General features: G+C 34.4%; 1 protein-coding gene across 7 annotated transcripts in view; it reads left to right on the forward strand.

The window, feature by feature from the left end:
- The first annotated feature begins 3495 nt into the window (after nt 1–3495).
- The window catches only part of LOC127803442 (histone-lysine N-methyltransferase SUVR5), a 32346-nt gene continuing 18104 nt past the window's right edge, over nt 3496–17737 (forward strand). The window contains exons 1-5 of one of the 7 annotated variants that reach the window (XM_052339663.1): nt 3601–4270; nt 6235–6293; nt 6391–6787; nt 7225–7524; nt 7628–7738. In XM_052339663.1, the coding sequence (XP_052195623.1) occupies nt 4268–4270; nt 6235–6293; nt 6391–6787; nt 7225–7524; nt 7628–7738 (870 nt within the window). In that variant the 5' untranslated portion in view covers nt 3601–4267. The other 6 variants (XM_052339660.1, XM_052339662.1, XM_052339665.1 and 3 more) reach the window with 6 other exon arrangements.

Below are 17737 nucleotides of genomic sequence, written 5' to 3' on the forward strand. Positions count from 1 at the left end.
CGTTTGACTCATAAGTTTTATTATTATTATTTCAGAGTGTTTAAATCTTCTAAGTTTAGAGAAGAGATTTGGTGGGATAATTGACATTCCTCCCTCAAAAGCTAATAACTAAGGTAGCTTGAGTTTAAATATATTAATTAATGTAGACATTTTTAAGTGAGAAGAAGTAAGAAAATGAAAGCTGTGAAATGTCAAATTTCTTCACAAAGAAGATATTAATGATGCTCAAAGATGGTGCAAAAATTAAGTTAATTTGATTTTAGGCTCCCAATGCAAAGAGTCAGCAAGAGGGGCTGACAGAAGATTCACAAGGTAACACCAAATCAATAACCATTCGAATGGAAGAACATTAATTAATGTACCTCCAACACAACTAAAAGGCCAAGCAGAGATGACTGATTTAATCAAGCCCAACAAAACCCCCACACCTATGTGATTCAAATCCCCTAACCAAACTTTCTAACGGCTGCAACCATTAATTCAAAATTTATAGAAATGACCCAATAATTATTGGTTACAAAGAGTTTGTATCTCTAAGAGTGCTCATTTTGTCTCGATGGTTCAGTTCGAAATTTGTTTCTTTTCTTTATTTTTAGTTTGTGAATATAAAAATTAAAAAAAATGCATATAAATTTATATATATCATCTAAATAAAAAAATTCTTAAAAAAAAAATTGAAACAATAATCAACAATAGACAATTCAACATAATCCAACATTTTAAATTAACACAACAACATCTAACTCTCTAAAATAAGTTAAACAATCACGAAATTTTAATATTTAATTCAATATCAAATATCAAATTTTTATTGTGTATTATTTATTAACTCTCTACATCATCATTCTAATTGTGTATTATTTATTAAACCATTTCAAATTTTCCTACTACTTTCGTGACTATGGTCTGTGAGCATGTTCCCAAGAAAAATAATGTCATTCAATTCCTATTTACTTTGCATTGTGCACTGGGACCATAGTTTCTCTTAAATGTATTTTTTTTTGGGTATTCCAGTAATTAAATAATAATAAGGTAATAACCAGATATAATTATATTATTATTAGTGTAATAAAGCATAGGATGCTGTGAAGAGGACGCTGAGCTTCAAAACTTATTATTTAGGCTAAAATTCATTTTCCTCTTTCAAAGTTTATATGAGAATTTCTTTGATATTATTTTTTAGAAAAAAATTATATTTACATATCGAAAGAAGAAAATAACCATAATGGTTCAATTAATCTTAAGCAATTACATATAGTTCTATTATTATAAATCAATTAAAATAGCAGAAACAAATTAGTCTTTTAATTTATCTTTAAATGGTGAAAGCAAAGTAATCTTTAAAGAATTGAATTTTCAAACACATAATTCTTTGAAATTTCTTATTTTTCCCACAATAAATATAATTTTTTTATTGTAATTTCAATAGTTGAACATTTTTTTACTTCTTCACGAGAATCAAACTATGGCTAAAAATTAATATAAACCCACAGTGATAAATTGTGTTTTAAGCAATTATTATATTTAAAAGTTAATTTTCTATTTTCTTTGAGTACTTATCTATTATTTTCATGATTTTTTCAAATCTTTTCAATATTTTTGAAAGTGAAAACAACTATGAAATAATGTTATTTTCTATTTTTGCTTTTAAAATAATAAAATTTAAAACAAAAAGTTGACCAAAAGAGCCCTATGATTTTTTTAAAAATAAATAATAAAAAAAACATATTTTTATACAATTATATATATTTTACTTTTTTTCCATTTCTCTCTCTCAAATTATCAATTGGCACCATTTTCTCCCACTTAAGAGTAATTTTAATATTTTTATTTTAAATGATTTGTAATAACATAATTGTGGGTAATTGTTTAAGATTAATTGAGATATTGTGATTATTTTCTTCTTAGTATTAAATTAAGTTTTTTTTACCAGAAAATAATGTTAAAAGGGACATTTGGTTAAAAATAAAATTACAAAAGTTACGTATCTCGAATTATAAACATTGAAAGAGTTTTATCAATTCTACATATTATATAATATCTTAAATTCTTGACTCTTTTTAAACGGATCAATTGTTCATTGAAACAGAATAAAGGATTATATTTTTCAAAGAAAAATAAACTGCAATCATGAAAAAAAAAAAAAAAACTTTTTAAAGAGTTACATCGTTTTAATTGTTATATATTCATGAAACTTACCATTAAATAAAGTTATTAAAAAAAATAATATGATATCTTGTATTTAATTCCATTCGCCTTGTATATTTATGTAAGATTTAAGAGACAAATAATTTGATTATTAAATTATTATTTATCATAATCTTAATAATTCATACTTATAAAATGAACAATATAACGCCAGAATGGTTTCACACAATCTAGATAGGACAAGCTTGAGTGAAGTTTTTTTTGTATTGGAAGAGGATTTATTGACATTAGTTTAATCTTCTAGTCTATACGGATATAAGAAAAATAATAAATTTACAGTCAATGCCTCTGATATTTTATTAAATTACAGTATGTACCCTCATTTTTAAAAATTACATTAACCTCGTTAAGAAATTTGTATAAATATATAAAATATCAAGATAATCTAAAAATTTAATTTAATTTAATGATATGAGATAATCTAAAATGACTTTTAAATGGCACGACGATTGATATAATTTGTGAAACATGAAATACCACTTATATATATATATATTTTTAAAAAAGTATGAATAATAAAAATTAACAATAATAAATTAATGGCATTACGTTTCATATTGTCACCTTCTTATGACGGTATGCCACAAAAAAAGAATAAAAATGTTTAATCTTTTTGAAGATTTATTTTAATTGTGTGAATAACACTGTATACTTATTAATGTTTAAAAAATTGAACTGAATTATTAAATTATAAATATAATAATAGGTTAATGATTTAGTGGTTGTTACAAGATATGTAATTTATTTATAAAAAAATTATCAACAACAATAAATAAATAAACATTTTAATGTAAGGCAAACTCGTTTCACAAATACTCATAAAATAGAAAATTTATTGGTATTTCTATATTTTTAGTAATAAATAAATCTTCAATTTATTCATAAGCGAGACGAGAATAATTCGCATTCACCACGTTCTAAAATTAATAATTATAAATATATTATTTAAATTGTGTCATGCCCTTTTCCCATTATATTGGCATTTCATTTCATTATATAACCAGTCAATTCAATGAATCTTCTGTTAGCCGTAGCTTAGTTGTTTTTTTTCTTTGTTATTTATATCCTAAACCAACCTAGCCAGCCCCAGCTTAGGTTTTTTTTTCCCCTTTTTATTTATACCCTAAGCCAACCTAGGCAGCCCCCCCAATAGCCCATTCCATTCGTCTTCCATCCCTCTCTCTCCCCCCCCTCTTGTGGACATTGGACCGTGGACGTGCCCGCCCCCCGTCTTCATCACACAGAAAAATAATCTGGTTAGTCACACACTCACCATACCCCCTCCGTAACCGGAAAAAAAAAAAAAAATTAAAACCCTCACAATTTCACCACCGTACCAAATGCTGGGGAAAAGGGTTGATCATCCAGTTGCAAAAGGTACATTACCCTCTGCAAAATTTTTCTTTTTTGGATTAAGCTTCCGATCGCCATACATTGTGTATATAGCTATATATGTAACGCTGTTTGTATAGCCATGTCTATCTGTCGTGCGTGTGACCTAGCGCAAGTCATTGTACCCAAAAAGGAGAAGCACGAGATTAGTCCAGAGTTTAATGGATTTTAATTAATTCCAACTTTCCTTGGAATTTTTGATTCTGATTTTAATGCTTTTAGGGCAATGATTGGGGGCTCCTTGATCCCGTCCCATTTGTCCGTTCTTGGGTTGTTACAGGTTGAATTTAGGTCGAGCCCTATCTCACACGTTGATGATCTGCTTACCGGTCTCCATGGGGTATTCTTAGTATTTCTTCGGATTAAGATAATGTAGGGTTGTTTTATGCGCCTTCTTTTGAGTTTCTTCGGTGGATTAAGGGGTTTCTGTTTCTGATTTACAATCGTTGCAATTTAAGTTGAGGTTTCGAATTGGGTAACTCAGACTTTCGTTAAATTATGAGATTGGCTGATAATTGGTGCATTTATTTTTCTCAAACCCCGAACTGCACTAAATCCCAAAGAAGCGGTGACTTGCAAATGTAATGGGTGATCGGACCTTTTGAACAGCGACTTTCGAAATACCTCCTGCTGCTACTTGTGATAGAGGTTTCTTGCTGTTGTTGCTATGGTACAGCTGGGTCATCATTTTAAATCAGCTTGTTAGCTATATTTTGTATATCACAAATTAACTAGCGAACGTTCAAACTTTTATTGTAGCCCATTTGACAACTTTAGGAAATTATATCCACATAAATCAGTTTTCTTGTTACTGTTTTGTGGGTTAATGTTTTTAATGACTTTTTCAATGTGGATTTGCTAAGCATGTTTGTTATTTTGTTTTTCCTTGTTGTATAAGCAATTACTTTTTTCTTTTGTTTTCTGGGATATTTACTAAGGAGGTGGCATTTTTTTTTTTTTTTGGGCAATGGGGTTGGACTGGTGTTTTTTTATTTTTCTTTTTCTTTATTGTGTTCAACAGTATATACTCAATTCTAAATAAATTGTTTTTCATAATCTCTGAACATTATCCAATAGGTAAGTTGTTTTATTTCCTCGATTAATTTTTCTTTTTCAGTAGTTAATGAATGGCATGCTAATAGATCAGCATCTAGATTCGTTTAAGAGAAAGACCTTGTAAACTGTAATTATTTTGATTATTAAACTATGTTCCTAATGTCACAATGAGATGAAGATATCATCAATTCTTTTATTTTAGTGGAAGGAGTGATTGGTGAGACAGATCAAAGGGTATGAAGATAACAGAGAAATGATACATTTTCAAATTAAGCATCATCCTCATCATCATCAAAACCTGTAAAACTCACTAGGTGGGGTTAGCTACATGGATTTTAGCTCTCTAGTTATTTCTATCCATGACCATAATTTTTTTAAGGCTATTATATCTCGTGTTGTGTCTAAGATTTCTATATCACGTGGTCTTCCCTATTTATTTTGCTGTAATCTTCTTCCACTCCATTTACACTCCTCACAGGTGTGTCTAAGGTACTCTCTTCACATCTCCAAACCATTTTAATTACGTTTTGCATAGCTTATCTTCAATGAGAGAGTTACTTTAACTTTATCATGAATAATCTTATTTATAAGCCTATATTTTCTTGTATGGCTGCATATCAATGCAAAATATACTTCATTGTCTTATTTACCATGTAAAATTTCTTGCACTTTTTGGTATCCATTATCTGTAGATATCGGTGTTTCACTCAGTCCATCTCCTGTCTATTGTCTGTGTTGCTTTTAGAAATTTTTGATCTCTGGTTGAACTGAACTTCATTGAACCAATTTGTTTTATCCACTTTTTGTTAGCTAAATCATCATATTAGGTTTTGTGCATATATAATGGCATGCCTATAGCCATTGTAACTTTTGAAATTTAATAGCCTGGACATGCATTGGTTGTGGGACTTACTTGATCTTGACCTTTTGTTCTGCTGATAATAAACTGGTAATATTGTGTCTAGTTGGAAATAATTGGACAGATGCAATTACTTTAGATAAGATAGAAGCATAGGTTGTTGAAATGATTTGTCCAGAATGAATGGGAATGTCATTTGGAAAATCTAAATAGTCTTACCTTATTTTTGATGCTTTTGATTCTTTGCTGATTTCTTTATTTGTTGGCCAGTTTTTTCACAAGTTTTTTGATTTTGGTTTCATAAGTTTTTTAAACACTTACTTTTCTGAGGTCTGTACAATACTATAAATTGCAAAATCAGATTCTTTTACTCTGTGCCATGTCTAAAGCAAATTTTAATTGCCTGTTCTCTGGAAAATCAATTTCAAAAAGGAAACGGATTGTCTGGTCCTGGTATTCAGACATCTTGTTCACCCATAGATCTTCTCAATCTGGAAGATCATGAAGATCCACATTATCAATTTGTGCTTGAAGGTGGTTACTTGTTTTATTAGTAAAGGCATAAAATTTGGTGGACTTGGAATTGATTAATGATGGAGCATCCTAAATTAATAAATATTTAGTTTGATTGCTGGTTTTCTCTAAAACTTGATCCTAAATTATGGTGAACTCAAATTAATATGTCTGACTTTTCCATGTGGTTGAGCTTGTTTGAACAGGGAGGTGAGTGGGATGTAATTGGTGATAATACAGACAGACATTGCGTTATTGATTTTAGGTGCAGTTATGGAAGTGCTGCCTTGTTCTGGTGTACATTATGTTGAAGAATGTGATGGCCGTCAACAGGATTCAGAAAATGCTTTCATGTATGACAGAGAATCAAATTGCGTTGAACATGGAGGACAAGTTCAAGTGGCTGATGTTAAAGAAAATGATTTGTCCCCAGATGTTGAAAGAGCTCAGGAAGAGAGGCAAGGAGAAGCTCAATGGACAAATGGTGAATTGGGTAATTCTGAAGGCCAATGCAGTGGAGCTTCATATTTTGAAATTGAGATGGAGGGGCAAAACATTTCCTGTGATTCTCATGATTCTGAGGATGATACATTTAATGGGCAGGAACTTTCCACAGAAACTTGCCTGGCCTCTGAGACGTCCGATCTAATTTTGGATGCAAATGATAATGGACTGCTGGCCAATCCAAGGGAAGGAGAATCCTCTCTTTCAGAATCCAACTGGCTGGAACGTGATGAAGCCTTGGCTGTTTGGGTCAAGGTATGTGTACAATGTTGTGTTGACTTCTAGATTACGTGATTTACTGTATATTGAACTATTCTAATAGTGAGAATTTGAAAGCTTGGTAGGTCAAAGGGTGTTGTTTCTCTATGTGCTTGCCTTGTTTGTTTGTTTGTTTGAATTTTAATTCTATAGGTTTCATCTGGTTGCTGGTGAAGTTGTTCTAAACTGAATATAGAGTAGATACATGCTGTATTTTGAAGGTCTGGGAGGTTGCCCAATTGATAAAATGAGAATTTTTATGTTTGCATCTCTGGGTCCTTTTGCATCTTCTTAATGTTTATTTTTCTGGTGGTACTGCTTGTGAGTAATGTCCCTTGCAACTTTTGTGTCCAGTTTTTGTGCACAATAACTCACTGATGCAAGTGTTGGTTTTAATTTATTTTTTCCGTGTTCCTCTGTTTCTCCAAGTATAGTGGAGAGGGAAGTGGCAAGCAGGAATCCGATGTGCAAGGGCAGACTGGCCATTGGCAACCCTGAAAGCAAAGCCAACTCATGACAGGAAAAAGTATCTTGTGATATTTTTTCCTCGCACAAGAAACTACTCTTGGGCAGATGTGCTACTTGTCCGTCCAATTAATCAATTTCCAGAGCCCATTGCATATAAAACACACAAAGTTGGAGTGAAAATGGTCAAAGATCTGACTCTTGCTTGCCGGTTTATCATGCAAAAGCTGGCTGTGGGCATGTTAAATATCATTGACCAACATACCAAGGTGTGTGGTTGGTGCTTATTGTTTATCCATTCTTTTTTCATGTTCCTCTAATTTTAATCTTCCTTTCTTATCAATTCTAATTGTGATCCTCCAAATTATTTAGGCTCTGGTAGAAAATGCTCGTAATGTGATGGTCTGGAAGGAATTTGCAATGGAGGCTTCCCGCTGCAAGAGTTATTCTGATCTCGGGAGTGTTCTTCTTAAACTGCAGACTGTAATTCTCTCTCTATTGCTAAATGATAGACATATAAACATGAGCATTTGTTATTTTCTTTCTTCTGCACTTGCCGTATGTTTTCCCCATTGACAAGCTTGATAGCTCAGTTTAGCACACTGCACACATCATCTTTATTCAATTCATTTTCATGTCAGGAATATTAGAAGGTGTTAAACACCTTCCTTTATTTTGTCATGTACATCTCGTTTTGTTAGGTAGAATTTATACTTCATTTGTTTTTATTGAGGTTTGATATGCCTTAGAGGTACTTTCAGAAAGATTGGCATATAGTAGATTGTTTTGAAATCTTAAAGCACATATATAATGCATATTGGGCTGATTTGTGTTAATGATTTTTCTTGAACATAAATAATAATTTAATCCTAAAGTTAAAGGGCAGCGTACGTGTTACTGATGAACATAAGGAGGGTGGAAAGTTTGATATCTGGATTTAGAAATGTTCTTTTTCTCTCTTTATTTCTCTATCAAAATGTCCCTATGAATGAATGGTGAAGGAGTGCGTGAAGACCTTAGGGCTATAACAGTTTCTGCGTTGTATTTTTCTGTTACAACTTATAACTTTTTCAGTTTACAGTTACAACTGAAAGCAACTTGTAACTTTCAGTCACAATTGTAACTGAAAGCTAGAAGGCCTATAAATAGGCCACTCCTTGGAGGATGAGAGATTATGAAGTGAAATAACAAGAATTCATTCTCTCTCTCTCTCTCTCTATATATATATATCTGTTCTTCCTGTTCTTTCTGTTATCTCTCTTTCTCTCTCTGTTCTTTCTGATCTCTCCCTCTTTCTCGATTAGTTTTTCTCTCCATTTCTTCTCAATTACTTCAGAAACCCTAGGTCAGGTTTAGGAATCTGACTTTTGGTATCAGAGTAGCTGATCCTCGGTTGCTAAATTCAGATTCAGGCGATTCTTGGAGACAGTTTCAGAGGTGAGCAGTAGAGATGGACAAAGGAATCAAGGAAGATTTTGCTAATTTTGGCCAAAAGCTGGATGAATTTTTGAATAAGCTTTCAAAGATCCTTCAGGCCAGTATACCAGTGGATTTTCCTCCAAGATCCACTGCAGAAGTGATTCTAGCAGAAGCTGGAATCCTACCTAATACCTCCGGTTTGCAAGAAGCTGATGAACTACCTGTATTGGAGCAGGCAGTTCTGATTGAAAGATCCTTCATCTGTGCGGATATTGGTGCTTTAGTGCATGAGGCTACAAAATGTGTTCAGTCTCATAAGAATGAAAATATTGTGTTTTCATTTGAGGAGCTTTCAGAGATAAAGGAAATCTCTTCAGGACATCTTCGTCTTTTAGGTTTCAAGCCATTGAGCTGCTTAAAAGAATATCACAACCGAGCTGGAATCCTTCCTCACTTCTGACTTATAGGAAGCTGAGGAACAATCTGAATTTGACCAGTCATTTGTAACTCAAGATTCCGGTGACCGTGATTTCTAGGTAAAAAACATTGGTTCAGTAGATATTCCAGCTATAAATCATGTCAGAGACGAAAGTCGCGATGAAGAGATTTTTCTTTCATCTGATGAGATGTGTGCCCTAGGCATCTATTCTAGGCTGGATCAAGTTTTTGATGCTCCACATGCAGCCAAAGAAGTTCTGAATGGGCAATTTGGGATGGAACACTCTTATATTGGTTCCAAGGAAACTGATTGTAGGGCTGATAAGGTCCTAAGACTGGGAATGTTGGACCATTGGACTCCAGAAAATCATTACAGATGGTCTAAATCTAGATATGGAGGTCATGTTTCAGCCATTGTGGAACTTGCGGAACATTCTTCTATCTTCCTACACAATCAGGATGTTGGGGATATTGAAAGGCTTAGGTCCAGAAAAAAAAAAAAGACTTGTTGAAACTATTGAAGTCTTAGAGAAAGCTTGAAGTTTCTTCAGACTGAAATAAGACATGCAGAGAATGAAGCAGCTAAACTTCTCAGGCAGCGGGAAAAGATTATCAATATTGTACAACTTGAGAAGAGAAAATGGCATGACATGGAAAACCATGTTAATCAAAGGAAGAGAAAGAGGCTTGCAGAATCAATTGCCATAATCACTCCAGAACTTTACTGTGATTTCTTGGGGACAAGAAATCTTTTAAGGAGGGGGGACTGTCAAGACCCTAGGGCTATAACAGTAATTGCAGCTTGTTGCAATTACTGCATTGTATTCTGATACAACTTGTAATTTTTTCAGTTTACAGTTACAACTGAAAGCAACCTGTAACTTTCAGTTTCAATTGTAACTGAAAGCTAGAAGGCCTATAAATAGGCCACTACCTGAAGGATGAGAGATAATGAAGTGAAATAACAAGAATTCATTCTCTCTCTCTCTCTCTCTCTCTCTCTGTTCGTTCTGATCTCTCCCTCTTTCTTGATTACCTTCTCTCTCGATTTCTTCCCAATTACTTCATAAACCCTAGGTCAGGTTTAGGAATCTGACTGAGTGAAGCAGATAACAATCAATACACCTGAGCTCTAAAGGTAGTGGCTAGTAGGGACATTAATAGGGCATTGTTGTAAATCAAATATCACCAGTTCTCTCTTTACAATCTCTACAGGAATGGTTAGATTGTGTTGAGGTTCGAAGAGAATCATGTATATGAATATTCATATCTTATGCCTATAGGCACACTTACTGAATGTGATGCTTGTTTGGAATTTTTGTCTCATCATTGACCATTGATTTGGATCTTTATTTTGTGGCAAGTTGAGTAGAGGAAACCTTTTCTTTTATTTTTCTTTTTGACATGAGTAACTATGTCTTGCTGATCTGCTTGTTGGGTTCGACCTTCTCCATGTACATCTTTATTATATGAGTATACACTCATCTTTTTACATACTACTTATTTTTTTCTTTTTTGATTTATACAAGACAAGACAAAATAGAAAAATGAGATCACATGTGATAAGGTTAGAGTGATGCCTATTGGACATGGTTGGCCATTAAATATACATTTTATAATTTTTGTGTGGTGGTATATAATTTGTGGATAGTGTTTGTATGATGCATTAAAAGTAATGTTTATATTTATGAAGAGGAAGGCATAATCCATGTTTATTTTGTGGTTCAGGACACTTTTTTATAATTGCAGCATATAGATATACTTGTTCCCATTTTCTTGCTTGTCGGTATTTTCCCAAATCATCGTGTTTGTATTTGTACTTGTGCTTCTAACGTACTACTAGACAATTGGAAATAAAACGTTAGTATTTTTCTTTTTACACTTTAGTTACAGGGTTTTAGTGATAAAATGAATGAAATTAAATGAGAAGCTATTGACAGTGATACTAATGTCAATTCTGTGTTTTTAAAGGCTTTAACTGCACTCAAGCATAAAGACCTCCCAGAGCTTAAGTACGGAATGCAAGTGTGCACTCAATCAAAATAAAGCACAAATGTTATAAAAAATAATAAAGAGATGCTATAATAACTGCAACCGAATCACTAGATAATACTGTCAAGATAAAAATTCATCCTAAAAAAGCAGAAGGGTGTATTTTAATTCATTTTCAATGACTTTAGTCTAAATTCAGAAAGTTATCTTCATCAGTGGAATAATAATACTCACCATCTTCCCTCATCAGTGCCATCTAATTGACTTCTTCAACCAAAACAGGCCATGAACTAGAAGTTGAAGTTGGTGTTCTTCTTGTTGTATTGCCTTGTTTGCTTCTCATTGTAAATCTAGACTCTTCAACTCTAGCTATACTACCAACACCCCATGTCAAAAAATCATGACCGAATACTGAATCTTCTCTTCTACAACACTCAAAGATATTTATACAATAGATATGTGTATTAAGGTACATAATAACAGCCCCCCCTTTTTTTGGTTAAACTTCAAAACAATAAAAAAAGTGCACTCTTAGTGCTTAAGCTGGGCTTCCTCATTTGTGCTCTGCTTTGACAAGAAAAAGCACTAGAGCTGCACTTTGCACTTTATTGGTGAATGTAAGTGCAAACGATGTTTAGGTTGCTCTTTTGTTACTGAAGGTTATGGGTTTGATTCATGGAAACATCTTTTTGTAAAGCAAGGGTAAGGATGTGTATAAAAAATGACCCTCCCCCATCTTTCACAAGTGGGTAGTCTCATGCATTGGGGATGTCCCTTTTTGTTTTCACTTTCCATTTTTTGTTAAGAAAATGAAAATTGAGCATGTTGTTTGATAGCTTTCTGTGTGTGTGTGTGTGTGTGTTTTTTTAAATTTTAAAAATAAAACTGAAAATATCACTTGATACAAATTTATTTTATTTTATTTTGTAATTAAATATAAAAAAGGGAGTTCTTGGTGCATGAGACTCCTCATTTTGTGAGGGTTGTTAAATATATGTAATATGAGGCCGAGCCTAAGTAGCAACAACAAGGTTGCTCTTTTGTGACTAGAAGGTCACGAATTTAAGTTGTGGAAACAGATTGTTTCGGGGGAAAAAAATAAGGGAAGGCTGCATATAAATTTGATCCTCCCCTAGTCCTTGTAAAGTTGGGAGTTTTGTGCACTGGAGACGTCTTTTTTTTGCGATAATTTAATATATTTGATGATTAAATATATGTAACAATTTAATTAATATTGACACAAATGCCCTTGATGTAGAAAATCTTAATGAAGGGAAGAAGAAAAGTTCTCAGAGGGAACAAAAATGCCCTTGATGGAAAATGTTGAAATACCTTTTAGCCGTTTTCATTTTTTTCCAAAAGTTATGAAAATTTTTGACCTTTTTTGAAAGCAAAAACAGAGAATGAAACACCATTTTTTGTTTTTTCTTTTGAAAATTTTTGGAAATAAAAACTGGGAAGTGAAAATGAAACCCAACTAAATGAGCCTTGAGAAATCAGACAAATCATGTTTCTGTTTATATTTCCATTGTAAAAATAAAAATTGGAATTTGAAGTGACAATGGCATATTCATCTATTGCATGGTCCAATTTCGGGCTAGCAGTTGGAGGAAATCCATATTAAATATTACTATGTGAAAGAAATATAACAAATGGAAGACTTGTTTGACGTTTGAAAGTGGTGTAAAAAAAGTTGTACATGAATGATAGCATTATCTTTGCTGTGACTCAATATTTGGATAGGAATGCGGAAGAATTATGGACACTGTCTAAGATATTAGAGTCACTACAAATTCAAATGATCTGAAAGAAACAAATTGTCAACAATTGGGAAGACTGATCTTGTCCTTATTCTTGGACAAGATCAGATCAGCATTGATTCCCTGATTGGCACAGTTTTTTATTTGTTTCCTAAAACAGAGAATGTATCTTCTAGATTTGGATTGCTGTATCTTTTTAATAGCTGTATCTTTCCATTAGTTGTTGCATTCTAAAGTAGTATAAGTTTCCAAAACCAGATTTGGAAACTCTCTTATTTCGTTTCTTAAAAACTTCCTAATTTAGTAAGGAAGTTTTGTATATAATTCGATCTACCTGTTAAAGGGGAATAAGATTGAAAAACATTTTTTTCACATCTTCTTTGACATGGTATCAAAGCCATAGAATAGTCACCATTCTTTGGGACTGTTAAGGCCTTCATCAATCTTCTTCATTCTATATTATGTCTACTACCTCTAACTCTAATCCTATGTTGGATTCGGCCGATTCCAACAATGCAATGGAAATTCCGTTTGCTGGAACCAATAGTGTAGGCTTGGGTGGGGAGTAGCAGAATATTCAAGTGGCTTACCGATTGAATGGTAAGAACTACTTGTAGTGGTCTCAACTAATCCGCACTTTTCTAAAGGGAAAAGGGAAGTTCAGTCACCTTTTGGGGATTGGTCCTAAGGAAGGAGATCCCACGTTTGCAGCATGGGATGAGGGGGACTCTCTAGTGATGTCTTGGCTTTGGAACTCCATGGTTTCAGAGATCAATGACACTGTGATATTCCTCATGACAACAAAGGACATTTGGGAGGCAGTAAGGCTTGCCTATTCCAAGGTTCACGATGATGCACAAATTTATGAGATAAGGACCAAAGTTATAGCCACCAAGCAAGGAGCAAGATCCATCACAAAATATGTGAATGTACTGTAGACCTTATGGTAGGAATTGGATCATTACCAATGCATAAAGATGAAGTGCAGTGAAGATGCTGTATTACATAAGAGATTTGTGGAGAAAGAGAGGACATACAACTTTCTAGCTAGACTAAACATGGAATTTGATGTAGTAAGAGTTCAAATCCTCGGTAAGGAGGATTTACCCTCTCTAAATGAAGTAATTTCCATAGTCCGTTTTGAAGAGGAAAGAAGGGGAGTAATGCTAGACAACTCTCCAATGGAGAGTTCTGCCCCAGTGTTCCTAAAAGCTCCTAACAAAGGACTTAGAGAGGAGAAAGAGGCTGGAGATGGAGACTCCCTATGGTGTACCTATTGTAAAAAACCTAGGCACACTATAGAAAAGTGTTGGAAGCTACACGAAAAGCCATCCAAAGGAGGACAACTCGGTCAAGGGCAAGGTCAAGTCTATATGGCTAGCATCCACTAGCAGGCTGAACAAAAGGGTTTAGAGCAGGGAGATGGCCCGGAGCTTAACATGGCTGAAATTGAGAGACTAAGGAGCTTTTTGGAATCCCTTGATAAGAAAGTTGAGAAAGGTACTTGTTCTCTTGCACTGACAGGTATTTCCTCTCGTTCTCTTACCCTACATGCTTCGGGAATAGCTCAACCTAACTCATGGATCTTAGATTCTAGGGCAACAAATCACATGACCCCTTCCTCAAATCTTTTTATCACCTATAGTCCTTGTTCAAGCTCCAAAAAAATTGCTATGGCAGATGGTTCCTTAATGAACATCTCATCCTAAAAAATGTTCTTCATGTTCCAAAATTATTCACTAACCTCATCTCTAGCCAAAAGCTTTTCTTAGATACCAATTGCAGTGTTAATTTCTATTCTACTCTCTATAAGATTCAGTAACAGGACATGAAGAGGATGATTGGGCTTGCTAAAGCTAGGGCTAGTCTATGCAATCTTGAGGAACTGGGTGAACAGGAGAAAAAGGAGGAGGTTCCCCTTGTGTCATGCCTGGCCCAATCCAATAAAGATTAGCTTTGGTTACATCACTATTATCTCAATCATCCTTCCTTTTTTACTCTTAGGGTCATGTTTCCAGATTTATTTAAGGGTCTTGATGTTAAACATTTTCATTGTTTTGTGTGTGAACTTGCAAAGCATAAAAGAGTGACCTATCCTTTATCTAATAAAAGAACTACTCTTCCCTTTTCTCTAATTCATAGTGATGTTTGGGGCCCTTCAAGTGTTCCCAATATTTATGGGGCATGTTGGTTTATTGTGTTTGTCGATGACTGCACTAGGGTGGTGTGGCTATATCTGCTAAAAAATAAATCTGAGGTGAGTACAATTTTTCCTACGTTTTATAACATGGTCAAGAATCAATTTGGGGTGGAAATTAAGAAACTTAGGTTTGATAATGCCAAAGACTTTTGTTAATCAATCCCTATCAAGTTTCTTTCAACAAAAGGGATAACCAATGAGTCCTCTTGCCCTTATACTTCTCAATAGGACCCGGTGCTTAGCAGTCGGTGAGTGACCTTGGCGAATCCCACATCGGCTGGCTAGGAGGGGGGATGCTGGGCTTATATATGTTGGCTAGGAAACAACCTTTTGAAGGTGGTTTGCCTAAGCTGTTATAATTGGTATTAGAGCCAACTTCTTGGTATCAGATGGTGGGGCCAGCATGCGAGGGCGCATGTGTCTGAGAGGGGGGGGGGGGGGGGGGGGACCTACTGCTTAGCAGCTGGTGAGTGACCTTGACATATCCCACATCAGCTGGCCAGGAGGGGGATGCTAGGCTTATATATGCTAGCTAGGCAACAACCTTTTGAAGATGGTTGCCTAGACTGTTATAACCTAAATTCCTTTGCACTAGTTGCAAAGTTAAATATAGTCAGTGTTCTTTTGTCTTTGGTTGCTAATCTAGAATGGCCATTGCAACAATATGATGTAAAAAATGCATTTTTGCATGGGGATTTAGAAAAGGAAGTTTACATGGAATTATCATTAGGATATGTCCTAACCACTCAGAAGGATGTAGTGTGCAAACTGAAAAAGGCTTTATATAGCCTAAAACAATCCCCAAGGGCTTGGTTTGGCCGGTTTACAAAGGTGATGCTTACCCTAGGGTATAGACAAAGTCAAGGGGCCCATACCCTCTTCATTCACCACTCGACCACAGGGGAAATGATAGTGTTAATAGTATATGTAGATGATATTGTGATAACCAAAAATGATAAGGCAGGAATAAATTCAGAGAGTGCTTGATTAATGAGTTTGAAATAAATGAATTGGGGAGATTGAAATACTTCTTGGGCATAGAAGTAGCACACTACAAGGAGGGCATCTTTATTTCTCAGCAGAATTATATTGTGGATCTCCTAACAGAAACTGGATTGCTAGGTTGTAAGGCAATAGATACTCCAATTGAACCTAATCACAAGTTGGGAGAGGTTCTTGAAGATAATGTGGTTGATAAGGGATCTTATCAAAGACTAGTGGAAGAATTGATTTACCTAGCCCATACTTGGCTAGACATTGCATGTGCAGTAGGATTGGTTAGCCAATTCATGCATAATCCTAAAGAAACTCACCTATAGACAATATATAGGATATTGCATTACTTGAAAGGGACATCTGGGAAGGGAATCATATTTAAGAAAGGAGAATGCATGTCACTTGAGACTTACACAGATGCAGATTATGCAGGGTCCATAGTGGACAAGAGATCTACATCAGGCTATTGCACTTTTTTAGGGGGTAACCTTGTGATGTGGAGGAGCAAAAAACAAAGTGTAGTAGCTTGGTCAAGTGCAAAAGCCGAATTCAGATCTATGGCTCTAGGAGTGTGTGAGTTACTTTGGTTGAAAATATTGCTTGATGATCTGAAAATCAAGTGGACAGCCCCTATGAGACTATTGTGACAACAAATCAGTAGTAAATATTGCTCACAATCCAGTCCAACATGATCGAACTAAGAATGTTGAAGCGGATAGGCATTTTATCAAGGAGAAGTTGGATAGTGGCCTGATTTGTACTCCATACATTTTTTCTAATGATCAGCTGGTAGATATTTTAACTAAAGGGCTACTTGCAGCCGCGTGTCAAAGGATGATCAACAAGCTTGGAATGGATGACATCCATTCTCAATCTTGAGGGAGAGTGTCAACGATTGAAAAGACTAATCTTGTCCTTATTCTCGGACAAGATCAGATCAACATTGATTGGCTGATTGGTATAGTTTTTTATTTGTTTCTTTTTAATAACTGTGTCTTTCCATTAGTTGTTGTATCCTAAAGTTGTATAAGTTTCCAAAACCAGATTTGGAAACTCTCTTATTTAGTTTCTTAGAAACTTCCTAGTTTAGTAAGGAAGTTTTGTATATAATTTGATCTACCCGTCAAAGCGATATAAGATTGAAAAACATTTTTTTTCATGTCTTCTTTGACACAAATAATACATGTATATACGCATGTATGTATTAGTAAGAAGTGCATCAGAGGAAATGCGGTTGGATTTTTTTTTATCTTTGGGATGAAGCTGGTTGGTGATTCCATTTTCCCAAGAGCAGTACTATACTAGATTTTCAAGTTCCATTGTTTCTCAATTTATAGGATTTCAGAGCTTATTGTATTCTTCCTTTCCTTTTCTTGCTGTATTTATTTGCAATAGCTCGCTGTTGACAACCATAAAGGTAGCTTCCTTAATTCTTCTTCTGGCTTCCTCCACTTTTCTTAGTTTTATTCTTTATGATAAGAGACAACAATTCTTCCTTTCTCCCCCACTCTGTTGTTAAAATTTTGCATTCAACTCTTTGGGATGGTTTATCTCCTCTGCTAGAATAGACTTGATTGGTGGCATGTTTCATATTTGAACCTAGCCTGTTCCATTCTCAACTTTGATCAAATTTACCATAAAGGAATGCATAACCTGTTCCTCTCTCTGCTCCGATCA

This window comes from Diospyros lotus, chromosome 6 (genome assembly GCF_014633365.1).
Source record: "Diospyros lotus cultivar Yz01 chromosome 6, ASM1463336v1, whole genome shotgun sequence".
Classification (NCBI taxonomy): Eukaryota; Viridiplantae; Streptophyta; class Magnoliopsida; order Ericales; family Ebenaceae; genus Diospyros; species Diospyros lotus.